The sequence below is a fragment of the Glossina fuscipes genome, unplaced genomic scaffold (genome assembly GCF_014805625.2).
Source record: "Glossina fuscipes isolate IAEA_lab_2018 unplaced genomic scaffold, Yale_Gfus_2 142, whole genome shotgun sequence".
Lineage (NCBI taxonomy): Eukaryota > Metazoa > Arthropoda > Insecta > Diptera > Glossinidae > Glossina > Glossina fuscipes.
This window is the reverse complement of record NW_023998485.1, coordinates 1-20,510: the sequence shown is the minus strand read 5'-3', so window position 1 is coordinate 20,510 and position 20,510 is coordinate 1. Positions and strand designations below refer to the sequence as shown.

Here is a 20,510-nt window from a genome sequence, read left to right as displayed (position 1 = left end):
GTTATGCATTGTTTTTATACCCACCACTGAAGGTAGCAGCCATATTTACTTCGTCTTTCACACATACTTATTTACAACCGAGCAATTATTACATTGGGAATACCTATTCGCATTTGGGGTAGTTCTTTACAGTTGCAGGCTTACTCACATTTGCGTAGTTATTTATTTATATTTACATACTTATTTACAGCGGAGAGGGTTGTTCATCTCTTATTCGGCCCCTAAGCGGACGTGCGCGGACGGAACGGACTGGCTAGTTGCTTATTGTAGATGGTTGTCTTAGGCTGACGGACTTGCACTTCGTAAGGAAGCAAAAACGCTTCCTTACATCCCCCCCTCACTTCGGGCGAGGAAAAAAAAGACACGGACTGCACCGAATACTTTTCTATGTTTTGCCTCTGAGAGGTATCTCTATTACTTCTCCCCAGCGGTGGGTGTCGGCCGATGATGCTGCTGCTGCCGCTGTTGGGTTGGCCATGGCTCGTGATAATGTGCTGATCGCGGCGTTGACGTTACTGCTGCTGCAATTGCTGCTGTCGAAGATTTACCTGCTTTCGGGGATGTGTGGAGGCTGCACCTGCGGCTGATGAGTTATCTGCTGTGGGCAATGTGAAGTTTTCGGGCTGCACATGCTGCTGATGATTTCCGTTGCTGCGGGAGTTTTGAAGTTCCGCACTGTACATGCGGCTGATGGGTTATTTGCTGTGAGTGATGTGCGGTTTTGAGGCTGCACCTGCTGCTGATGATTGCCGTTGATCTATTTCCTGTTTCCACCATGCATCCCAGGGGATTACCTCACCTTTTTTTTGATGTTCGTGTATACTCGTTGCTTTTTTGTTGTTTTGTTTTTTTCGATGATTTTTTTCCAGTTGGGGTTTCTCTGCTGATCCTTTGTTTTCTCTTGTTGATTCTTCTTTGTTTCTGTGTTGATTTCCTTCTGCTGGTCTTCTTTTGTTGATTCCTGTTTTCTGTTGATTTTTCTTCTGTGTTGGTTTTTCTGTTGATTTTTTTTGTTGATTTTCTTCTGTTGGTATCTTTTCCTTGTTCTTTTTTTTTTACAATGTCCTTTTCTTTTTGTCTTCTTTTTTTTTTGGTTTTCTTAGTGTTCTTCTTTTTTGGCAATGTTCTTCGTATTTATTTTTGTTGTTTTTTTTCATGATCTTGTATTCTCGTGGATTTTCTTAGTATTTTTTTCAATATTCTTTTCTTCTGTATTTCTTTTTTTTCTTTTTTTATTGCTGCTTTTGTGTTCTCGTTGGTTTTCTCAGTGTTTTTTTTCTTTGTTCTTGTATTCTCGTGGATTTTCTTAATTTTTTTTTCCTTTTTTTTTTTTTTTTTTTGCTGCTTTTCGTCGCTAGACGGCTCACCGCCCTATACTTGTGCTGCAACGGTTTGGAATTTTGTCACCCTCGTGCAGCGGTAACCATTTATCTGCTTGATTGTGCCAGATGTATGCTCGTTTCGCTGCATCGCTCGTACGCTCCATATCGGTGCTGGAACCGTAGAAGGTGTTGGGTGACGATAAGGCTACGTCGTTAAATTGCCCTTGCTGTGGGCGATGCCATGCCGCACTGACCTGAACAGGTGGGAATCAGAAGGTGTCGTGTCTGGGTGTGGCAGGAGTTCCCATTCAAGCTGCAACAGTGTATCCTGGACAACTCCTGCAAGAAGTGCCAAGAAAATTGCATTTTCAGTCAGTGTGTGTCATCACTTTTAAACCAAATCCAACAATTGGAATATGACGGAGTACCATCTTCATAAGCTTCTGAACGTATTTGGTGGACTTCTACAGCAGATTTCTTTGAATAAAAAACAAAAACAATGAATTTGAAAGAAGACGAATATTGAGCGCTCCATGATTAGTCGTAAACATATTGGAGCATTACATTTTATTTTTGGTACATGGGCAGCAATTTCTTTAAAAATTTTAGTACGAGCAGAATTAGGACACTCTTAAATTTATAATGTAATCGTAACAGCTCATGCATTTATTATAATTTTCTTCATTTCAATTTTCTATTATAATTGGAGGATTTGGAAATTGATTAGTTTCTTTAATAATAGAAGCTCTTGATACAGCATATCCCCGAATAAATAATATAAAATTTTGACTATTACCTCCTGCTTTATCCCTTCTTTTAATGACAAGTATAGTGGAAAATGGAGCTGGGACTGGGTGAACGGTGCCTCTAACTGCCGCAATATCCCTCTCTTAGAAAAACGAATTGTAATACATTGTTTTTTATATTTTGATATTATTTGATATTTGTGATAAATGCATGCAATCCCAAAAATTTTTTTGTTGATACACGCAACAAAGGCCCCTTACTAAGATGTTATTAGTTTATTATTTATCCTAGAAATAAAGGACAATTGTTTAGATTATTGTTGGTCGACTTTGTTTAAATGATAAGTCATATGCATTGAAATCTATACATCAAAAGCCAGGCTACATTTCCTGAGGTCAAATAAGCGCTTAGTTTATAAATCGATTTTCTCATATTTCATTCTTTAAATTTTCGGCTTTGGTTTTGTATGGAGGGTGTGGTTTCGATGTTGAATTCCGCTATTTTTTCCAAGTGTTAAGAAGTATTTAAGATTATTTAATAATGTTTAATAGCAAAAATACCAGATCCGCCGCCGAAATCGTTCAATTGTGCAACCGCCTAAGAACTTCCAGGTTTTCAAATACAAAAAAGGACTACAAACAACCGATGATTACCTCCTCATCAATGAAATGAAGTGCGAAATTGGGCAACAGCCCGAAGAAGAGTACACACCATTCGGACCCGATGGAGAGGAGTTTGCAGATATCCACCACTGCTTGCGTGACATGACGGAAGAGCGTTCGATCAAGCGTATGAACTGTTTTACGCAGCGATGGATCAGCACGTGATGGAGCAGGGAATGATTATTACTTGGTTCGCTTATATAAGAACTTGACACAATGTCTGCTTAAGACTGTTTAATAAGATTGTATATGCTTTCGATCTGGAATTAATTAATACAAAACCATCTTACTTCGCAAAGTTTTATCATAGACTAGACTTATTTATTAACAATCCATCATGTAAAATAAAAATTTATACAAGGTAAGAGCTGAACATAATAGTTTTCAACTAATAACTAAGGATATGTATTTATATATGTATCTATAAATTTAGATTAAGAAGCGGCATATAGTTGTAAATAAAATTTAAAATACAGACACATATTTATAAACATATATATACTAAACAAAGAAATAGGATTTCGGAGAATAAGCTGTAGAGTTCTTGCTGAGAAAACGATTGCGAAGATGGAATATAGAGCGAAAGCACTGTAAATTTTATATTTAACATTATTTGTATCGCCACGGCTTGTATATTTGAGTTTAAATTTATGCGTTTGTGAGGTATACTTGATTTTATAAAAATACCTACTCCTTGTTTGGAATATGAGTTTTGATTAGCATTCGTGAAATATCCAGTATATGATTTGGGTGGAATAGGATTAAAAGAGCTTCTACAATGGGTTTCTTGAAGCGATAAAAAGGTTGGATTAAAATCACTTATGAGTGTACGGAGTTCATCAAAATTATTAATAAGTCCCTTAATGTTCCATTGTAGAATTTTAAAAACTTTATTTAATTGTAATGACATGTAAGCAGAGTGGAGGGAGGGTTAAGTTGACATGTCAGCGTCTCCGTCGAGAAGGTCGCTATAGGAATTTTTCGTGAATGATTTATTCTTACTAGCAGAATAATCTGTATTTAGATGATTTGGTACATTTAGAGCGCAACGGGTTGGCGCACGTGAATAATTTGAAATTGAAGGTTGATTAATGGATGAAAGAATGGATTCATTAACACTTGTGATTTGTTGAGTAAAGTTGAGATCTGGAGATTCTGGAGAATTTGGTATATTAGATTTTAGCAAATGTGTTGTTGTTTTAATTTTTTCAATATTTGCAGTTGCTTTGGTTTTCGAAGGTTGATTAATGGATGAAAGAATGGATTCATTACCACTTGTTATATGTTGAGTAAAGTTGAGAGCTGGAGATTCTGGAGAATTTGGTATATTAGATTTTAGCATATTTGTTGTTGTTTTGATTTTTTCAATATTTGCAGTTGCTTTGGTTTTTTCAATATTATCTTTGGCAAGTGATGTAACTGGTTTCGCAATATAATTTTTGGTTAATGGTGGAACAGGTTTTTCATTGGAAGCAGTTGCAGTTAAAGTCTTACTAGGCTCGATTTGTGAGGCAACAGCAGCATAGGTATTACTTTTGCCAATTCCATGGGCTACAGATGGATTTCTTTCCCGGTATGTGCGTCGCGCTTCGCCCATGCTACAGTAATTTTCTGTTTTGATTTTTAATATTTCACGCATCTGTACAAAACGTGGGCATTGTTTGTCTAAAGCTGAGTGTTGATCATTGCAATTTATGCAGAAACTACGGGTACAGCTTTCAGTTTTACACCTCATAGGATTTGGGATGTATAGTTCTACTTTACATTTATACCACGCCACATCAACTGTTCGCGGTAATCGATAGCGATCAAAAGTTAAAATAATCCTTCCTGTAGGAGAGCGTGTTTTTCCGTCATCATTCAGTTTGGTTAATTTATATGCTTCAGTCACTCCTTGAATGCCCATTTCGCGAACAATTTCATCTTCCGGCACATGCTTTAAGCAAGGGGCATAAGTTACGCCTCGAACCGAGTTAAGTTTCTCATGTAGTTTAGCTGAAATAGCACATAGATTAGCTAAAGATTTGGCCTCTATGAGTTTTTCGGTTGCGCGCGGGTTCCCAGCGAGGACCAGTAAATTCCCATCGCGTAGAATCGAGATGGAGTCGATGTATGTTGTAATGCTATCTAGAGCTTTTTTTATAGCAAAGGGCTAATTTGGGGGATGTATCAATTAATAGATGAAATCTATTCGAGTTTTTGTCTGGCGGCCCCGGGGCCATTATGCCTTATTGTTGTCTATTACTTATTATTTTTGAAATAACCACTCACTTCAAAAGGTTTGGGAAACTACTGAATAAAAAGTCAGATGTTTTTTTTGTTTTCTATTTTTTATTATATATAGACGAAACAAAAGCACAATAAAACAAATAAGAAAAAAAAAGAAAAAAGCATGTACACAACTAGTATAGAGCCACACCCACAACCGGTACAGGACCAAATTGCAAGTAAAACCCTATGCCATCGCAAACATGCCTAAGCTTGGCAACCGATAATACAATTAATTTACGACTCATAATCACTTTTTAAAGTTAAAATTTAGTTCAAGTACGACATAGGTAAATCGCGCGTATTAAGCAACGTTGCTTTAATAGACTTTAAAGAGTCCGTTAATGAGAATAAGTGATAGACGTCCTTGCAAACAACTCTGAGCGGGTTAAACTGTTCCTAATTATATTTGCATTAACTAAGCTTTATCCAGATTAAGTGCCTAGAGAAGCGGTTAGGGACATTAAAGCCTATCTCACGAAGTAATGCGAGTCAATTGTACCATTTATCAATTTGATTACGAAGGAAACCCCAAGAACAAATCTACGTTTCTCGAGTGACGGTAAGGATAACAGAAGCAACCTATTTTCATATCTTTTATACAATATATATGTATCCTTTACGTGACAAATAAAGAAAAAAAATTGTATTCTTGTCCAACATAGAGTTTAAGAAAAGCAAAGTAAACTTCAGATGATCGAAGTGCTATAAAACTTTAAATTAATGCCTCTTCAAAAAGGCATTATAAATGACATCAATGTAAATAACGTCATAGTTAAAAAAAAAAAAACAAAATTATTACGATAGAATGCATTTTCATTTTTTAAATTTCGGAAGAATTTTATATATTTCGACGCGTTAGCACGTAAAAGCGTTGAAATTAATATGGCGGCACATATACTTATTGTTGTAATGCCGCCAATATGAGTTGTCAATATATACATATTGGTAGCAATGTGGTAAAAATGTATAACACACTTAACTTGTCGCATTCTACGTTCCTGGTCCTTCCATTTAATACCCATATCGCTGGTATTATCGCGAAAAAGTAAACCATCAGTTGAGGTGGTGTTCACTATACTTATTTTATCCACTCATTCACTCATTCTCCCATTCACTCATTTGTTCATTCATTTATTTATTCGCGCATTCATTATTTTAATTTAAAAAAGAAAATTAGTTCCAATGAATATATAAATATTTGAAAAATATTTTATCTTGCAGTGAAATAGTTGAAAAGTGATCGTATGTTAATGCTAATAATTACTAGCAAATAAGAAGACACCAAGGAGATTCCCAGGAAAACTATGTGAGTCTCAGGTGGGTCTCCTTGGCAAAAAATGAAATAATTATAAATAAATGCACTTATCGCCAATGCTCTTATATTACTTGAAGTTACACTTTTTTATACTTATTCTATAAACTTTTATTTGTTTGAATTATTTATATTTATTCAACTTTTGTTATTAAATTCCTTACACTTATCTAACTTATTAAATGATATATGTCCTAATAAACTTTTTTTTCTATAAACTTTTCTTAGAGACTAAATTTTTTTCATAATTTTATAATTCTTTGGTTTTTTTTTAATTTAGTTTTATATAAATTTTTCACAAACTTTTTCAAATTTTTAAACTTTTTAATTCCTTTTTTTAATTTTTTTTCGCCTTATTTCACATTGTGAAACTTCTTTCTGCACTTGTGAAACGGTTTAGATTTTTTGCTAAAAGCCGTTAGCTGGTTTTTTCCTTTACACGGTTTATAAAAGAAAAGTACCATGTGTTGTGAATAGAGGGAGAGAACATAGTTGCTTTCAACAACTGGTGGAAAAATACCTAAACAATTCTGCTAAATAAGAAAAGGTGGTAAAAAAATACCTAAACAATTCTATTAAACTTAAACAATTTTGCTGAATGAGAAGCGGAATGATGTTTCGAAAGAATTTCTTAGAGTGTTTAAAAATTTACTATTTGTAATAAATCAACGCTACTATATATTTTGTTTGCATTAAACAGTATTTACGTATTTGTTTATAAAGTTATATAAAAGAACGCAGTAATTCATTTTCAACTCAAATTTGGTTGCCGGATTAGGCTGAATAAATCAATAATATTAAATTAAGAATTGTTATTTTATTTAGAAGAAAGTCAAAACTATCGAATTCAATCATTATGTACACCGGTATTTCCCATTTTTTAAAATCATTTTTACCTGTAGAAGCCACTGATCAAAATTTTTGCAAACACATAATAAAAAAGACAGAAATTTTCGAAAGTGTCGTCAATGGGAAGGGGATATCGTAAAAATTTGCAAATATGATTACTAAATCACTGTGTGAAAAAGAGAAGCTTTTGCTGATCTGCTTACCTCACCACTTTATCAACACGTAATGTAATTCGACCGCCTTTCAAACTGTGCATGCAACATTTTTGGTAAGCGGATTATATTCCAACAATCAACCATTGCAGAAACCAAAATCTACTAGTGGCTATGGCACTGATTCCAATACTTACCTATATTTTGCTGCCAGGCGTGTAAAATGTAAAAAATCAGAGGGTAATCACTTCTCTGGAAGTTAGTTCTCGTTCGCTGCGAGGGCGGTTGTTGATAGACGTTTCAATTTTGCTACACATAAGACATTCGCGTTACTTTCGTTGCTATCATTCATGTCGACTGAAAACTTGGGCCATTTAGCTTTCACTTCATTTGACAATTATAAGTGAGCGTATGTAGCAGCTGTTGTGCAAACGTGAAAAAATGGAAACCATAAATGATGCTGAATGCTGTCACATTTTATAATTATTATGACTAATACCAATGATATTTGTAGTGTAGTAATTGCCATCACTGTGCACTGGCAACACCAAATCGACGGATGACGGATATGACAACACCAAATCGCTAAATATTACGAAACTTTTTTTAGCATATATTTGTTTTATTTAAAGAATTGTTATAAAATCAAAAAGATTCATGAACTTTTTGGCGAGCATTTCCTTCTAATATGTCGAGTCAATATCAACGATTTCTTAAAGTTCTCGAAAAGTGGCCTGTTGATAAAACGAAACCAAATAGAGATCTAGGTGAGCAGATACGTAAACATATAAATATCTTAACTAATCCGGCTAGTTTGACTACTGAGGAAACCAGTAAAATAACTACAAAAATCGACTCGTTGGAAAGATTGGCTAACAACATATACGGTAAGAAATACGTACGTCTACGCGATTCCACAGCTACTGGTTTGAGTGTTGAACAATGCAGTCAAGTGTTATCATCGGACTTTCTACAATATCTCAACGAAGGCTCGGGGAAATGATTTTCAACAAAACTGTATTAAAATGTTCAAGACCAATATTGGCAAAATGTTACTCTTCGAATGTTGGCTTTGAATCGAACCCTTCCCATATACCTGTTTTATGTGCAGAGGCCATTAGCTATCTAAATCCTGGACCACAAAAAATCTACATTGATATGACTTTTGGCGCAGGCGGTCATTGCAAAAAATTGCTTGACAGCTGTAAAGATATAAAAGTTTATGCCTTAGATCGTGACCCGGTGGCTTATAAATTAGCTCAACAAATGAGCAAAGAGTATGAAGGACGTTTGACCCCTTTACTTGGAAGATTTTCGGACATGCCTCATCTTCTGAAAGAACAGCACGTGATACGTCGCAGCGTGGATGGTATACTTTTCGATTTCGGATGTTCATCTATGCAATTCGATGAACCTGAACGTGGTTTTTCAGTTTCGAAAAACGGTCCTTTGGATATGCGTATGGATTGTGCTCCAGGCATGAATAATGATCAAGTGACGGCAGCTGATGTCTTGGCTCGTGCTGATGAACTAGATCTGGTGAAAATCCTACGCATATATGGCGAAGAAAAAGCTGCTAAGAAGATAGCTCGCGCCATTGTTGACACACGCTCGGCTCTACATCCTATAGAAACTACTAAACAATTAGCCGACTTGGTAGCCAATTGCCTGCATGAAACTCCTTTTCGTTTAGATAAATTACAGCGACCCACACATGTGGCCACTAAAACGTTTCAAGCTTTACGTATTTTCGTTAACAATGAGTTAAATGAAGTTAACTACGGCATGGTCCTGGCAAATGATTATCTACGTCCGCAAGGTCGATTAGTAGCTCTCACTTTCCATTCGCTGGAAGATACCATAGTTAAACGTCATCTTTACGGAAATGTCATTGACGGCTTAGCTAATCCAGTACCTTTAAAGTATTGCGGGTATGATGTCGTCCACGATGAGGGGATAATGCAATCAATTAATTCGAGTAATTGGAAACAACTACATAGACATGTTATTTTACCAGGCGAAGAAGAGATAAAGCACAATAGTCGCAGTCGTTCGGCAAAACTTAGAGCCGCGGTTAAACTTAAGTAATGTGAATAAAATTTAAATGTTTTAAATTTTTTTTCAAATTTTTTATATTGAAAGCAAACTTCGTCAATTTTTTCGTAACTGCGTCCATTACATTATTTGTATATTCTGCATTCTATGCTATGGAAGTTGCGTAATGTTTAAAATTTGTCTCAGAACAAGTCCTCTTTTCGATTCATTTGTTTTTACTTCTTCGATCAAATAAGAAATGTAGTTTAACCAATTTTACTCTGGTTATTATACGCTTTGCTTTTTTTCACAAATAATTTCTTTTTTTTCTATTTTTCTATTTAATGGTGCTTTAAAGATGATGTACTCGCAGAATTCGTTGAATGTGGTGTAAGCGTACTACAACTTCTTACTGATATCGTTTATTAGAGATGGACGGACAGACGGACTTGCTTAATCGTATTCCGAATATGGTGTATGCCAAGAATGTAGACAACAATGCATGCGAAATTATCAAGAATTGTAAACAAACGTATTCAAACATTCCCAGTTGTACGGAATTTTTATTTATACATTATGTATACACTTTATGCAGATAGAAAATATCATATTAAAGCTTTTGTCACACTAATAGAATAGAACGCAAGTATGTGCCCTCGCAAGTAGTTGGTTTTCAATGCGAAATTTGTCACGGCTAGAAGGATCTGCAAACCGCATATAAGAGCGATGACCTTTTAATGCTTTTCTCACAAAAATATGCTTTAATTGCATTAAGTTTATTGTGCCAGATATATTTCGCAATAATCTAACAGTGCGGAAATTGAAGCATTTGAGCTTCGTTATTCTTAGCAGCTTTACACTGCATAGAGTAACATAGACGACCGGCCAATATACTGCAAGTCTCTATATATTTATCTGTACTCCTCTGCGCCAATTTAAGAAACACCTCCATTGTTTGTGGTATGATAACGGTACGCAAAGAACCCGCCAGCAGCGAATCTGAGCGATCGTATTGTGGCTTTTGGTTGCGATCAAAGGATGATTTTGAGGATATACTTGAAAAATTCATCAGAAAAAAAAACAAAGAATTCGGAAATAAGTAAAACAAGGAAAAACTGAAATTTTTGAAAAAAAAGCAATCTATAAAAATAAAAAACAAGGAGACAACATATAAATGAAAATTTGAATTTCTCTACTCACTTTGTACGTTTGTTGTTCTTATCTCGAAAGTTCGCTTCAACCAGATACAATGCGCTAAAAATGGGCAAATTCGCAACCGTTTGCGCGGCACTCCACAACAGCTTTACTGCTACTGGATTTACTAAGCCGTCAGTGACATTCCCGTAAAGACGACGTTTGACTATAATCATTTGCCAGGACCATGCCGTAGTTAATTTCATTTAACTCATTGTTAACGAACATACGTAAAGCTTGAAACGTTTTAGTGGCCACATGTGTGGGTCGCTGCAATTTATCTAAACGAAAATGAGTTTCATGCAGGCAGCTGGCTACCAAGTCGGCTAATTGTTTAGGAGTTTCTATAGGATGTAGAGCCGAGCGTGTGTCAACAATGGCGCGAGCTATCTTCTTAGCAATGTAATGCGTCAATTACGTTTCGTGTCCTATCCCGCCAGTGTACCAAATTTCAAGAAAAGATCTCTGCCGATGTTCTTCTAGGATGGTTGGGTTTTTTATCCGTCCTGGGCGTGTATGTGGGCAACCATTTTAAAACGTTCGATACTCAATCGATTAAGAAATACTGGACCAAATTTCACCTTCTGCCACTGTGGGAATTCCACAAAAGGGAGAATCCCAACGATGCTGATCTGGTGCCTGGTCCAAATTTCACATCACCATTCTGTTTAAGATCATATATTGGCTGCGAAATGTAGGGTACTTTTGATTCAAAGGATTTTGCTACAAACAAAAACATATTTTTTTAGTAATTCTTTGCTTTTTGTTTTACTTAGGGTACGTCTAGCTTTTTGGTTAAATTTTAGATATCTTGCAATTTCTAAATGTCAATTAGAAAACTTGTCATTTAGGTCCCGAAAGGCCGCTTAGAAATTTTACTGAATCTCAAACATCGATATCCCTTCAATAATGCATATATAGATTGCTCGCTCAAAAGCAGATTACATAACTAACTTTCTTTTCCAGTAAAAGTAAGAATCTGCGACATGGAATTAAAGTTTCTTACAAATACAAATTTCATGCAATTGAGAATGTTTGAATAAATTTCTTTACATGTATTGTGCCGCTTTCGAGAATAAGCGCATATTCGTTCTCAATAATTCAACAGGCCTTTGTAAAAAAGCAACAAATTCAAACCATCTGAGAAAATACAAAATACATGCGACAGCTGTTCATCAACAAAATATGAATTGGAATTTCTTTACAATTTTCTAAAGCTGCAGCAAATGAAGAAGAGCAAAAGCGACCAAGTCAAGGAAGAAGAATCGGATCTCACACTGTAACAAACGTTTGCAAAGCCAAAGCATGTACAATTTCGAACTCTAAGTGCATATTAGCTATGTATAGCGTGTACATAAGGTATATATACGTAAAAAAAACCAAATGACGTTGGATCTCGTTTCGCTGTTTATATTAAAGCATTCTACATTTTGTATTCTCCAAACGCTTCAATAAACCTCTGTGAAATTTGTAGGTATGATTTGTATTACATACGATCCAACGTTACATTTCGTTCAATCTACAGTGCGTTGAAGCGAAACTTTCAGTTTCAAAGTAAGTAAGACCGTAATGACATAAATAGACATAAACTTTTTCGTATGCGTGCATACTTTTTTTATTATGTTTCCCAGTATAAGTATACAAAATAAAAAATAGATGGTTCTAACTAAAGAAGGCTTTCTAACAGAATTTCGAGTTGTATTTTTCTTTTTGGCTTAGAAAGTGCCGGAGAAGTCAAAGGATCACACACATTTTTAAACAACATATTTTTAATCGATCAAAGAACAATAAATGTCAAGCATTTTATGAAGTATTTTGAAAATATCTGGAAATTGTATTGTATTGAGAGTATACTTTTCCTTTTTTAGAAGCAATGCTGTATTATCTGAAGGCATCTCCAAACAGATAAAAAAATCGATGGAAAAAGAGCAAAAGCGACCAAGTCAAATGATGATGACCTGTAAAATATATTTACTTGACCATAAAGTAGAGCGAAGCTCCATTCACTTGATATATTCTCCAAATTTTTTTTAATAGCAATATTTGCTTGTTGGTTTTTCAACTTACATACATATGTACAAAACTCTAATTTTCAGAAAATAATGAGATATAAAGCCCAAAAAAACTTTAACTGAAATTTGTTATATAGCGCGAGTGTTCTGGTATAAGTATAGATATATCCTGTAACGAAAGGAAAAGAAGACATATTGCAATTTACTCATATTCATTTATATATGGCATTCATCATTTCGCTTCTGCAACAATATCAATATGTGTCGACAAAATATTAAATTAATAGTTTTCAGCATCATTTGTCGTTTACTCGGATCTACTGCAGAACGCTTGCTAGCAAAACAAATTTTCGCAGAGCAACAAGAAGAAGACCTGCACATACAAACTTAATCGTTGTTCGTTTGAATCCATATTTAAAAAAAATATTTTCTGGGAAAATAGTCTTATTTTTATTTATTAATTAATGTTATTAATTAAAAAATGAAAAATGAATTTTAAGGCCAAAAGTAATTTAATTATCTTGATTGTTAACTGTTCCTTCGGCTAGCTTTGATGGGTCAGACAAATTTACCTAAAAACAGGTCTTACATTTGCCCAATCCCAACCAAATAAGATCAACCTGTAACTTGTAGCATATGATGTACAAGCAGCAGACAACTCTCAACTAAGAAGTTGATTAATTAAATAATTTTATCAACTCTAGAAGAACAAACCTTTGGCATAACTTATTTCTATCAAAAGGATTATCTTCATTTGCTATTTTCGTCGACTTGCCATAAGAAGTTAGAAGTTAGGAATTCAACGTTAAAAAATGATTGCAACACGTCCACCATAAATGAGGAACTGAAACAACCCCGAAAAAAACGATAATTTATCATATTTTCGTCTATAAGTTTCGATTCTTCGAAGATATTTCGGGACACACATTTCTTCACAATTTTTTTTTCACTTAGTTTTGAATTTTTCTATACACATCAAGAATATGATTTCTAAGTTTATTTCGAAAAGAAAAAGTCTTGTCGGGATTATCTACTAAACCATTAGAATCATAGAGAATATTTTTCAAAGTTTCTAAGCGATGTCACCCAATTAAATTATAAGATGTACGTTGAAAATTTACTTGACGTAGCGCACCAGCATTTCCTATATTAGCATTACAGAACAACATTTCTGTTGATGAGCGAGTGTTTGTTTCATTAGAACCATCTTTATGCTTTGTTCCATAGCATATTTTTTCGCCTTACTAACTAATTCATGCTGCTCCGAAGTGAGTTTTGGTAAAGCACCACTCAGCAACCCAAACAATGCCTATATATATACAGAATGCCTTTTGGGACCATCGAAAGTAGAAATGCGTCTCTGCTTTATATTCAGATTGTAAAGGGAATCCATTCATTTAGAAGCAAAGTTCTAATTTACTACCTGCAGTATAGTTTAAACCACATAGAAATTATGTTAATTATTGTTTACATGACGCTTACTTAGAGGTCGAATCTTTGCTATATTGATTCGTCGTCGAATTTAGTAATGTTCGCCAATTTATTTATAAGTGTAAAGGCAGTCACAGGCTAAGTTAATGCTGTTGTTGTACAATGTCTAGACATATGTTTATAGCCCTATTACTGAGTTTCGACCATAGCACTGACCGCAAAAGTGATATCTATTTCCATTCCACTTTGATAGCCTACTTTATAGGTTTAACGGCTACAATTATCCATCGTATTGTGTTTGAAAAGGTTCAGCCAGCAAGATTGCTTTTGGTACCAACTTGTTTGAGTACGCCATTGCTAGTCGCTCTATTACGTGGTGAAATGGGAACATTACTTGCGTAAGTTTCACGTCTTGTTTGAATACAAAAGATAATACAAAATTAACTTTATATCCTGCAGCTATCACGATCACCCTGAGAGGAATACTAAAAATAAACAGGGCAAAGATATTGTGAACGCGAAGAATTCTAGAAATGTTACGTTGCCCGCTGAGGATATAATAAGTAATAAAGTTAAATTCGTTTTTAAGCGGTTTTCGGATGCCGACCACCTCAAGCAAAAATGAATTATAGCGGTTTTGTTTGTTTGTTTGTTTGTGTGGGCGTGTAAGAATGAATTATTAAAATAAATAATGACATAAAATTGTAGTTCCTTGCTTTTTTGCACCTGGCAATCGCGACGTACGCATTCGCTGGAAAATGCGTGCACTTTGCAACTTGATCCGTGAATATGAAGTAATTACAAATCTACAAAGTTTTCAAAATTTCAATAAATCATAAAGTGAATTTGGCTAAATCGTCTCGCAATCACCTTACATTGATTTGACACTCATTTTCGGAATTTATGAACCTAATGGAAAAACTAACTTTCTCTAAATATTTCGGTGGAAGGTATAAAACAAATGAAAATTATTTTTAAAAAAAAAGTTGAAAAAAAAAATAGTTAAAAACTTTATCATTGTGATTATTTCATGTTATAATGTTTTAAAACATACATGTGAAAAGCATACATATTCATTAAATTTTTAATAAAAAATTTAATTAAAAAAAAAACCGAAAGAATTTAAATGATAGTAAAATGTCTCTGGAGGAACATTTCGATTTTTATTATGTAAATTTTTAAATGGTCCTAGCAAATTTATTGTTTCTTCGGACAGCAAAGCAGCTCTGCTCTTAATAATCAAAAGAGATTTACGTAATCAATACATATCTATATATATATAGAATATATATGATATATGAAACCCAAATCATGGACTGCCACCTAATGTGTGAGTAGCAGGTTGCTTTGTCGTCTTTTGAAATGAATAAAGTCGGAGATCTCGAATTCACGGTGCAATTTTATTCATCAAATATACTGTCAATGAGGCAAAACGGTTAATTCGAAAACTGCACCTTTCAATATGATGATGACAACGCGGGTATTAGAACTAGTTGCCACTTTTATGAAATAAATTCTACTTTGATGTTCAGGTCCCTTTAGACGTGGAAATACTTGGCAAGCCCATGGCTGGACTGAACTTATGATAAGAATGTTTTTTTTTTGCAAAATGTTATGACAATGTGTAACAAACAATATTTTTTTTTTAACATAATTTACAGATAAACAAAAATATATTTGAATCTTTCTATGCCCTCTGTACGTTTACTCCTTTCATTTTCCGAGTAGGCCAAGTGTCTGAACTAATAACTCAATGTAGGTGAGTTAAAATCTCAAATGCGGCAGATTTTTCAATATAGCCGATGCTCGTAGCTGCTGATGCTGATGCTTCAAGACTGTCTTAAGTCTTCATAACAATAACAATGAAATAAAGCAAATATGTTTTTTAACAAACAAACTTTTTTCTTTCATTTGAATTGATATTCGAAAAATATTTATTTAATTTTACATATATATAGATATATTATTACACTATACTTATCTTATTACAACAATTAATTTTCTTTCATGATCACAATTTTAGTAATAATTACTTAGTATATAGTATATTAGTAGAATATTTAATATTTGTATTATTTTTTAATAAATATAGTAACTTTAACTTAGTAGTATTTTGTTATATAGGAAAACAAATTAAAAACCATATTTACATATTCCAGCCTATTTGTTTTAATAATTATTCGTAACTCGACCGTCTAGTTAACATCTGAGAGTAATTAACTGAGCGAGCCCGAATTTGGTCATATCTGAGAAAATATTGAAAAAGGTAGTCTACGGTTAAGCCGCTTCTCGCTTCGAGACAATAAGAAACTATTCATGTTAAAGCTCTGCAATTTTGATACTAAATGAGTAAAGGCAAGTAAGAAGCCCTTATTCGGTAGTGACCGAATCTTTTACACCCATTACCCTTATTTAAATATAAACAAAAGAAGTAAAAGAATTACCTTTTCGTACTCTATATAATATCGGTTGGGCTCGGCTGATTTTTTCTATTTTCAAAATAAAAGCGTTTGTCCGATGGGCGTTGTGGACGTTGTAGGCGAGTTCTTGGAAAGGTTTAAGTGATTTCCAGATCCTTTTGCAAATTTATAGGTAATATCTTCATTTTCGTTAACGGGAGATGGTTTACCACAAATTTAGTTGCGCAGACAAACAGACGAACGGACGGACATTAATAGACTCATGCCAAGAATTTATATACTTTATGAGATTTTTTGAAGCTTTCTTTTGCGCCTTATAAAGATTTTCAAAAGAATTTATATTTTGATACACTATAATAATGAGTAGGCGTGGTCAATTTTTCCCATTTTTATACAGGTGCTACAGTATCGCCCAAAGAATATGCGGTCAATTTTTTCTACATTTGTCATTTTAAATACCAACCTGCGCGCCAAAATTTCCAATGTTTCCAATGTTTTGCCAAATTTAAAGGTAATCGTTTCATTTTTGCAGCCAGAAGAATATTTCTAACGGACAACCAGATATACTTACAGCGACTCAAGATTTCACGCTGATCAAGAATACATATATCTCTGAAGCTTCCTTCCGAAACGTTTTGAAAAATTGAATATACCCCTCATCTTCGCTGATAGATACAAAAACAAAAATTATACGCTGCGAGCGGCAATTGATTATCGCTTTTAAGCGGAAGAAGTTGATAAGGAAGGGAAAAAGGCATATAAACTTTGTTGCAGGTGAATACAACACTTAGAAGGAGAAGATCCACGTTTTATTATACCGATCGTTGTAGAATCACTTTCTGAATCGATCTTAGCTTGTCTGTCTGTTTAATCTATATACGCCCATTGCGCATGCTTGTATATGCAAACGTAGCAGTCCTATATTTTAATTTTAAAGTGAGCGTCAAGGTGTTGTCAAGGTGCTACTTTTGGAGGTGTTTTGTTGAAATTTAATACAGCGGCGTGTTTGGGCCCAACGACATTTGAAGCGATGCAACTACAAAGCCGTAAAGATACGAATAATTTTGACTTTGCTTTCTTCGACGGTATTTTGAACAATGTTCCCAGAAGACAGTAAGAAGGTTCTTGAAAAAATACGAAAAAGTGAGCAGACATTGCCAATCAAAGAGTATCAGTTGCATTTGTGGCATTCATCAGTAGTTGAAAAGTAAAGCTCCCACGGGTTATTTCGAGAGAATTTTTTTAATTTTTAAATTTTAAACTTGACATCGCAAAATTTTTCAAGTAAGGAAATATGAGGTACTTTCGATGCCGGAAGCGATTATGGCTCTTAACAAGGGCAAATTATTAAAATTAACATTCAAAGATGCAGCCGTTACATCCGCAGATTCTGTAAAACTGTTTTTGGGTGTTAAAGTAAAATCGTTGATCTTAATGTTGACATAAACCATATAATATAACAAATTTGTTGCCCTCTAAATAAGGATAAGTTAATCCATAGTTACGATTAAAACTCAAAAGTTACTCAATTAGCTCGGTGACACTTCTCACCCTTTATTTTCTTCAGAAATATATACATAAACAGTCTTTGATCTAGGCTTAAATGATGAAATGATGTCATATAGCCAACATAATTAAACACGACAAAAATATTTTCGTGAAAAATAATTTGCATTAAGAACGTTTGAAATGTTGGTGAAATTGAGGACTTGAAAATTTTGTTAAAACAATGCTTCCTGTACATGCTAATCAAAAATTCATATAACCAGGCAGGCGGACATATTTCGATTTGCATCAGATCCCTGTTATATGATTTTATTTAATTTTTTGTTATATTATATGATTTTTCATAAATTTATCATCATTGTGTGTTGTGTTACCTCGCCAGTCTCAGATGATCGGTAAACTGTTTTTTCATGTTCTCCAATTGCGTAAGAATGGAATTGCTTAAGAATTTCCGATAACAATATTCTGAAAGGCGACCACTCTCGCGAGCCTCACGAAATCCCCTTAAAGCTTTATGTGTAAGCAAATGATCGCTTCTGATTCTATCGGATAACTCGCGCTTTACGCGGTCAACGGTCTGCTCGAAACCTAAAGGCGTATAAAAGGGGCTCTTAAATGATATCCATGCAGCAGTAGAAGTTATCGGGTCTGCGCAACGGAATAAGCCAGCCATCAGAATCATTTTACCTATTTGGGGATCTAAAGGCAGGCGAGCTAAGTGCACTCCCAAAGGTGTCAAATCATGATGATAATCCAAAGCTCCAATCCTGCGTGGCAAGCGAAGGTATTATTAAATAAAACCGTAATCAAAACATACAAAGTATCTTTTGAGCAGATTAATCCCATTTTGTATGGCCATTGGCTCGGTTGCTCTAATTAGAGACTTCAAGACATCATACAGATCACTTACATGAAGTAGCTTCAAATTTAAAATAACTGTTTCCAGTCTGCTGCGCCTAATTTCGGGAATGGGTTCATCCAACATTTGCTGTTCACGAGCTCTAACAAAATGTGAAATGTTATTTGATTTTTCTTGCTTGATCGTTTTTTCTCTACTAACCTCGTAAACAGATTATAATAAATGCCAGGTTGCACTCGACCGGCACGTCATTCATTTCGGACTCAGATAAGCGAAACCATTTTATGTTATAGTTAAAAATGTTTTATGGTAACGGTCACGATATTGGAGTTTTCAATTCAAAGCGCATTAAGGTGATTTCGAAATCTTCGAAAAAGAAACAGTCATTAAAAAGTGCTGACTTATGTATAGCTAGCCGTACAAATGTGGCTCTATTTAATCGTTTACGCTCACAAACGGTATCCACACGTTACCTGCATGTTGAAAATGGTCATTTTCATGCGTCTTCGACGCAATGGGCAGCCTTTACCATTCATATACTGGACGATAATGAATCAGAAATGGAAGATTTTAATGTTCGTGAAGGTTATATACATTATGGTGCTATACAGTGATATTGGTGTGTTCTGTAACTGGTATTTGCAATGCACCTAAATTAAACCAATCAGCTGAGAGTTTATTAGCTGGCAGTTTGTCAATGGCTTTAGACTCACGAAATAACAATCGTCGGAAGATTAATCAGTTTAGATCTTATGAGTATTGGTATGGTTTAATTTCGTACATCTTTAAATCTACAAATATGGGTAATTGCCAAGACGTCTATTGCATCTGTAATTGCAACAAAAATAATACATCGCTGCACAACAGTACAAAAAATAGTATACATACATTCGAAAAGTATTTTCATTAATAAAATAGTGAAAAGTTTGCTTATGCAAACGAGGCGGAGGAATGTGCGGTCCTCGTGGAGTGATTCGGAGGGAGTTTAGAAAAACGGAATTTAAAGAAAGTAAAAATATTCACGATAGGCGAAATCGGTCGATTTGTGTTAATATAGCTTTTGTCAATTCATCCAACAATCCCGGGGAAATTTAAACACCTAATAATCAAAATGTGATTTTGTGAATTATTGCCCTTAAACATCTAATTATTACTTAAGAAGCTATACAGCTTCAATATTATTATTATTCACAAAACTTTCCAATGAATCTTGAATAGAATTTTTTGGAAGCATTACTTGCTCAGCTATATAGAGAAGAAAAACAAATTTCTTAACACTACACATTACAAGAAAGTGCGTGAAAACGTAATCCTGCAAGCGAAGCGCAATAATGGAAGGCATTGAAAACGATGACAAGAAAATTAAAAATTTTATCTTATCAAAGAGAGAAATACGATCGGATGTTGACGATTGAGCTTATTTCAAGATAAATTAAGGAAAAACATAACTCGAGATTTCGATGTCTTAGGGTAAATTTCAATTTAGCGAGTTATTTCAAGCGATTTCAACCGTCAAGCAGTTTTTTAAGCATCATCCGGCATTGTGACCTTCAATGCGGTACGGATAAAAGGCGCAAAAATTACAAAACTCCAGCAAGTTTAAATTTAAGAGAACGTTGTAAAGTAAAAAAATAAAGTATAAATGCAATTGAAGAAACTATTTTTTATTTTTCAAGAGATATATAAGGTTTAGCTTAGAACTACATTTACATTGAGTGATTGCATTGAGTGATTGCTTC

The 20,510-nt window shown here is 34.3% G+C and overlaps 6 protein-coding genes across 7 annotated transcripts; 4 read left to right on the top strand and 2 right to left on the bottom strand.

The window, feature by feature from the left end:
* The first annotated feature begins 7,846 nt into the window (after positions 1-7,846).
* Positions 7,847-8,414, top strand: LOC119641098 (ubiquinol-cytochrome-c reductase complex assembly factor 2). The gene has a single exon (XM_038039541.1). The coding sequence runs from the start codon at positions 8,004-8,006 to the stop codon at positions 8,316-8,318; it is 315 nt and encodes a 104-aa protein (XP_037895469.1). The 5' UTR covers positions 7,847-8,003; the 3' UTR covers positions 8,319-8,414.
* Positions 8,415-8,473: 59 nt separating this feature from the next.
* LOC119641058 (probable methyltransferase-like protein 15 homolog) lies at positions 8,474-9,403 on the top strand. Its single transcript, XM_038039491.1, has one exon. The coding sequence runs from the start codon at positions 8,474-8,476 to the stop codon at positions 9,401-9,403; it is 930 nt and encodes a 309-aa protein (XP_037895419.1).
* A 6-nt stretch (positions 9,404-9,409) lies between these two features.
* On the bottom strand, positions 9,410-11,607 carry LOC119641097. Of its 2 annotated transcripts, none has more exons than XM_038039538.1 (2): positions 10,550-11,607; positions 9,410-10,464 (listed from the first exon to the last, which is right to left on the bottom strand). In XM_038039538.1, the coding sequence occupies exons 1-2, from the start codon at positions 10,747-10,749 to the stop codon at positions 10,155-10,157; spliced, it is 510 nt and encodes a 169-aa protein (XP_037895466.1). In that variant the 5' UTR covers positions 10,750-11,607; the 3' UTR covers positions 9,410-10,154. The 2 variants fall into 2 exon arrangements, with proteins under 2 accessions (XP_037895466.1, XP_037895467.1); XM_038039539.1 differs by having other exon boundaries at positions 9,411-10,404.
* A 2,541-nt stretch (positions 11,608-14,148) lies between these two features.
* LOC119641057 (minor histocompatibility antigen H13-like) lies at positions 14,149-15,086 on the top strand. The gene is made up of 2 exons (XM_038039490.1): positions 14,149-14,384; positions 14,446-15,086. The coding sequence occupies exons 1-2, from the start codon at positions 14,149-14,151 to the stop codon at positions 14,609-14,611; spliced, it is 402 nt and encodes a 133-aa protein (XP_037895418.1). The 3' UTR covers positions 14,612-15,086.
* Positions 15,087-17,454: 2,368 nt separating this feature from the next.
* On the bottom strand, positions 17,455-19,408 carry LOC119641099 (ATP-dependent DNA/RNA helicase DHX36-like). Its single transcript, XM_038039542.1, has 3 exons — positions 18,973-19,408; positions 18,823-18,913; positions 17,455-18,679 (listed from the first exon to the last, which is right to left on the bottom strand). Coding segments are annotated over exons 2-3 (399 nt in total). The 5' UTR covers positions 18,825-18,913; positions 18,973-19,408; the 3' UTR covers positions 17,455-18,282.
* On the top strand, positions 19,071-19,385 carry LOC119641110 (suppressor of hairless protein-like). The gene has a single exon (XM_038039562.1). The coding sequence runs from the start codon at positions 19,071-19,073 to the stop codon at positions 19,383-19,385; it is 315 nt and encodes a 104-aa protein (XP_037895490.1).
* Positions 19,409-20,510: the final 1,102 nt, after the last annotated feature.

Excerpts from the sequence above, each read along its gene's own strand:
- LOC119641098 (XM_038039541.1), top strand. The coding sequence starts at position 8,004 with ATGTCGAGTCAATATCAACGATTTCTTAAAGTTCTCGAAAAGTGGCCT.
- LOC119641058 (XM_038039491.1), top strand. The coding sequence starts at position 8,474 with ATGACTTTTGGCGCAGGCGGTCATTGCAAAAAATTGCTTGACAGCTGT.
- LOC119641097 (XM_038039538.1), bottom strand. The coding sequence starts at position 10,749 with ATGAAATTAACTACGGCATGGTCCTGGCAAATGATTATAGTCAAACGT. Across the intron at positions 10,465-10,549 it reads AAGAACAACAAACGTACAAA|TTTTTCCTTGTTTTACTTAT; the intron begins GTGAGTAGAGAA and ends CAAAAATTTCAG.
- LOC119641057 (XM_038039490.1), top strand. The coding sequence starts at position 14,149 with ATGTCTAGACATATGTTTATAGCCCTATTACTGAGTTTCGACCATAGC. Across the intron at positions 14,385-14,445 it reads GAAATGGGAACATTACTTGC|CTATCACGATCACCCTGAGA; the intron begins GTAAGTTTCACG and ends TATATCCTGCAG.
- LOC119641110 (XM_038039562.1), top strand. The coding sequence starts at position 19,071 with ATGTTTTATGGTAACGGTCACGATATTGGAGTTTTCAATTCAAAGCGC.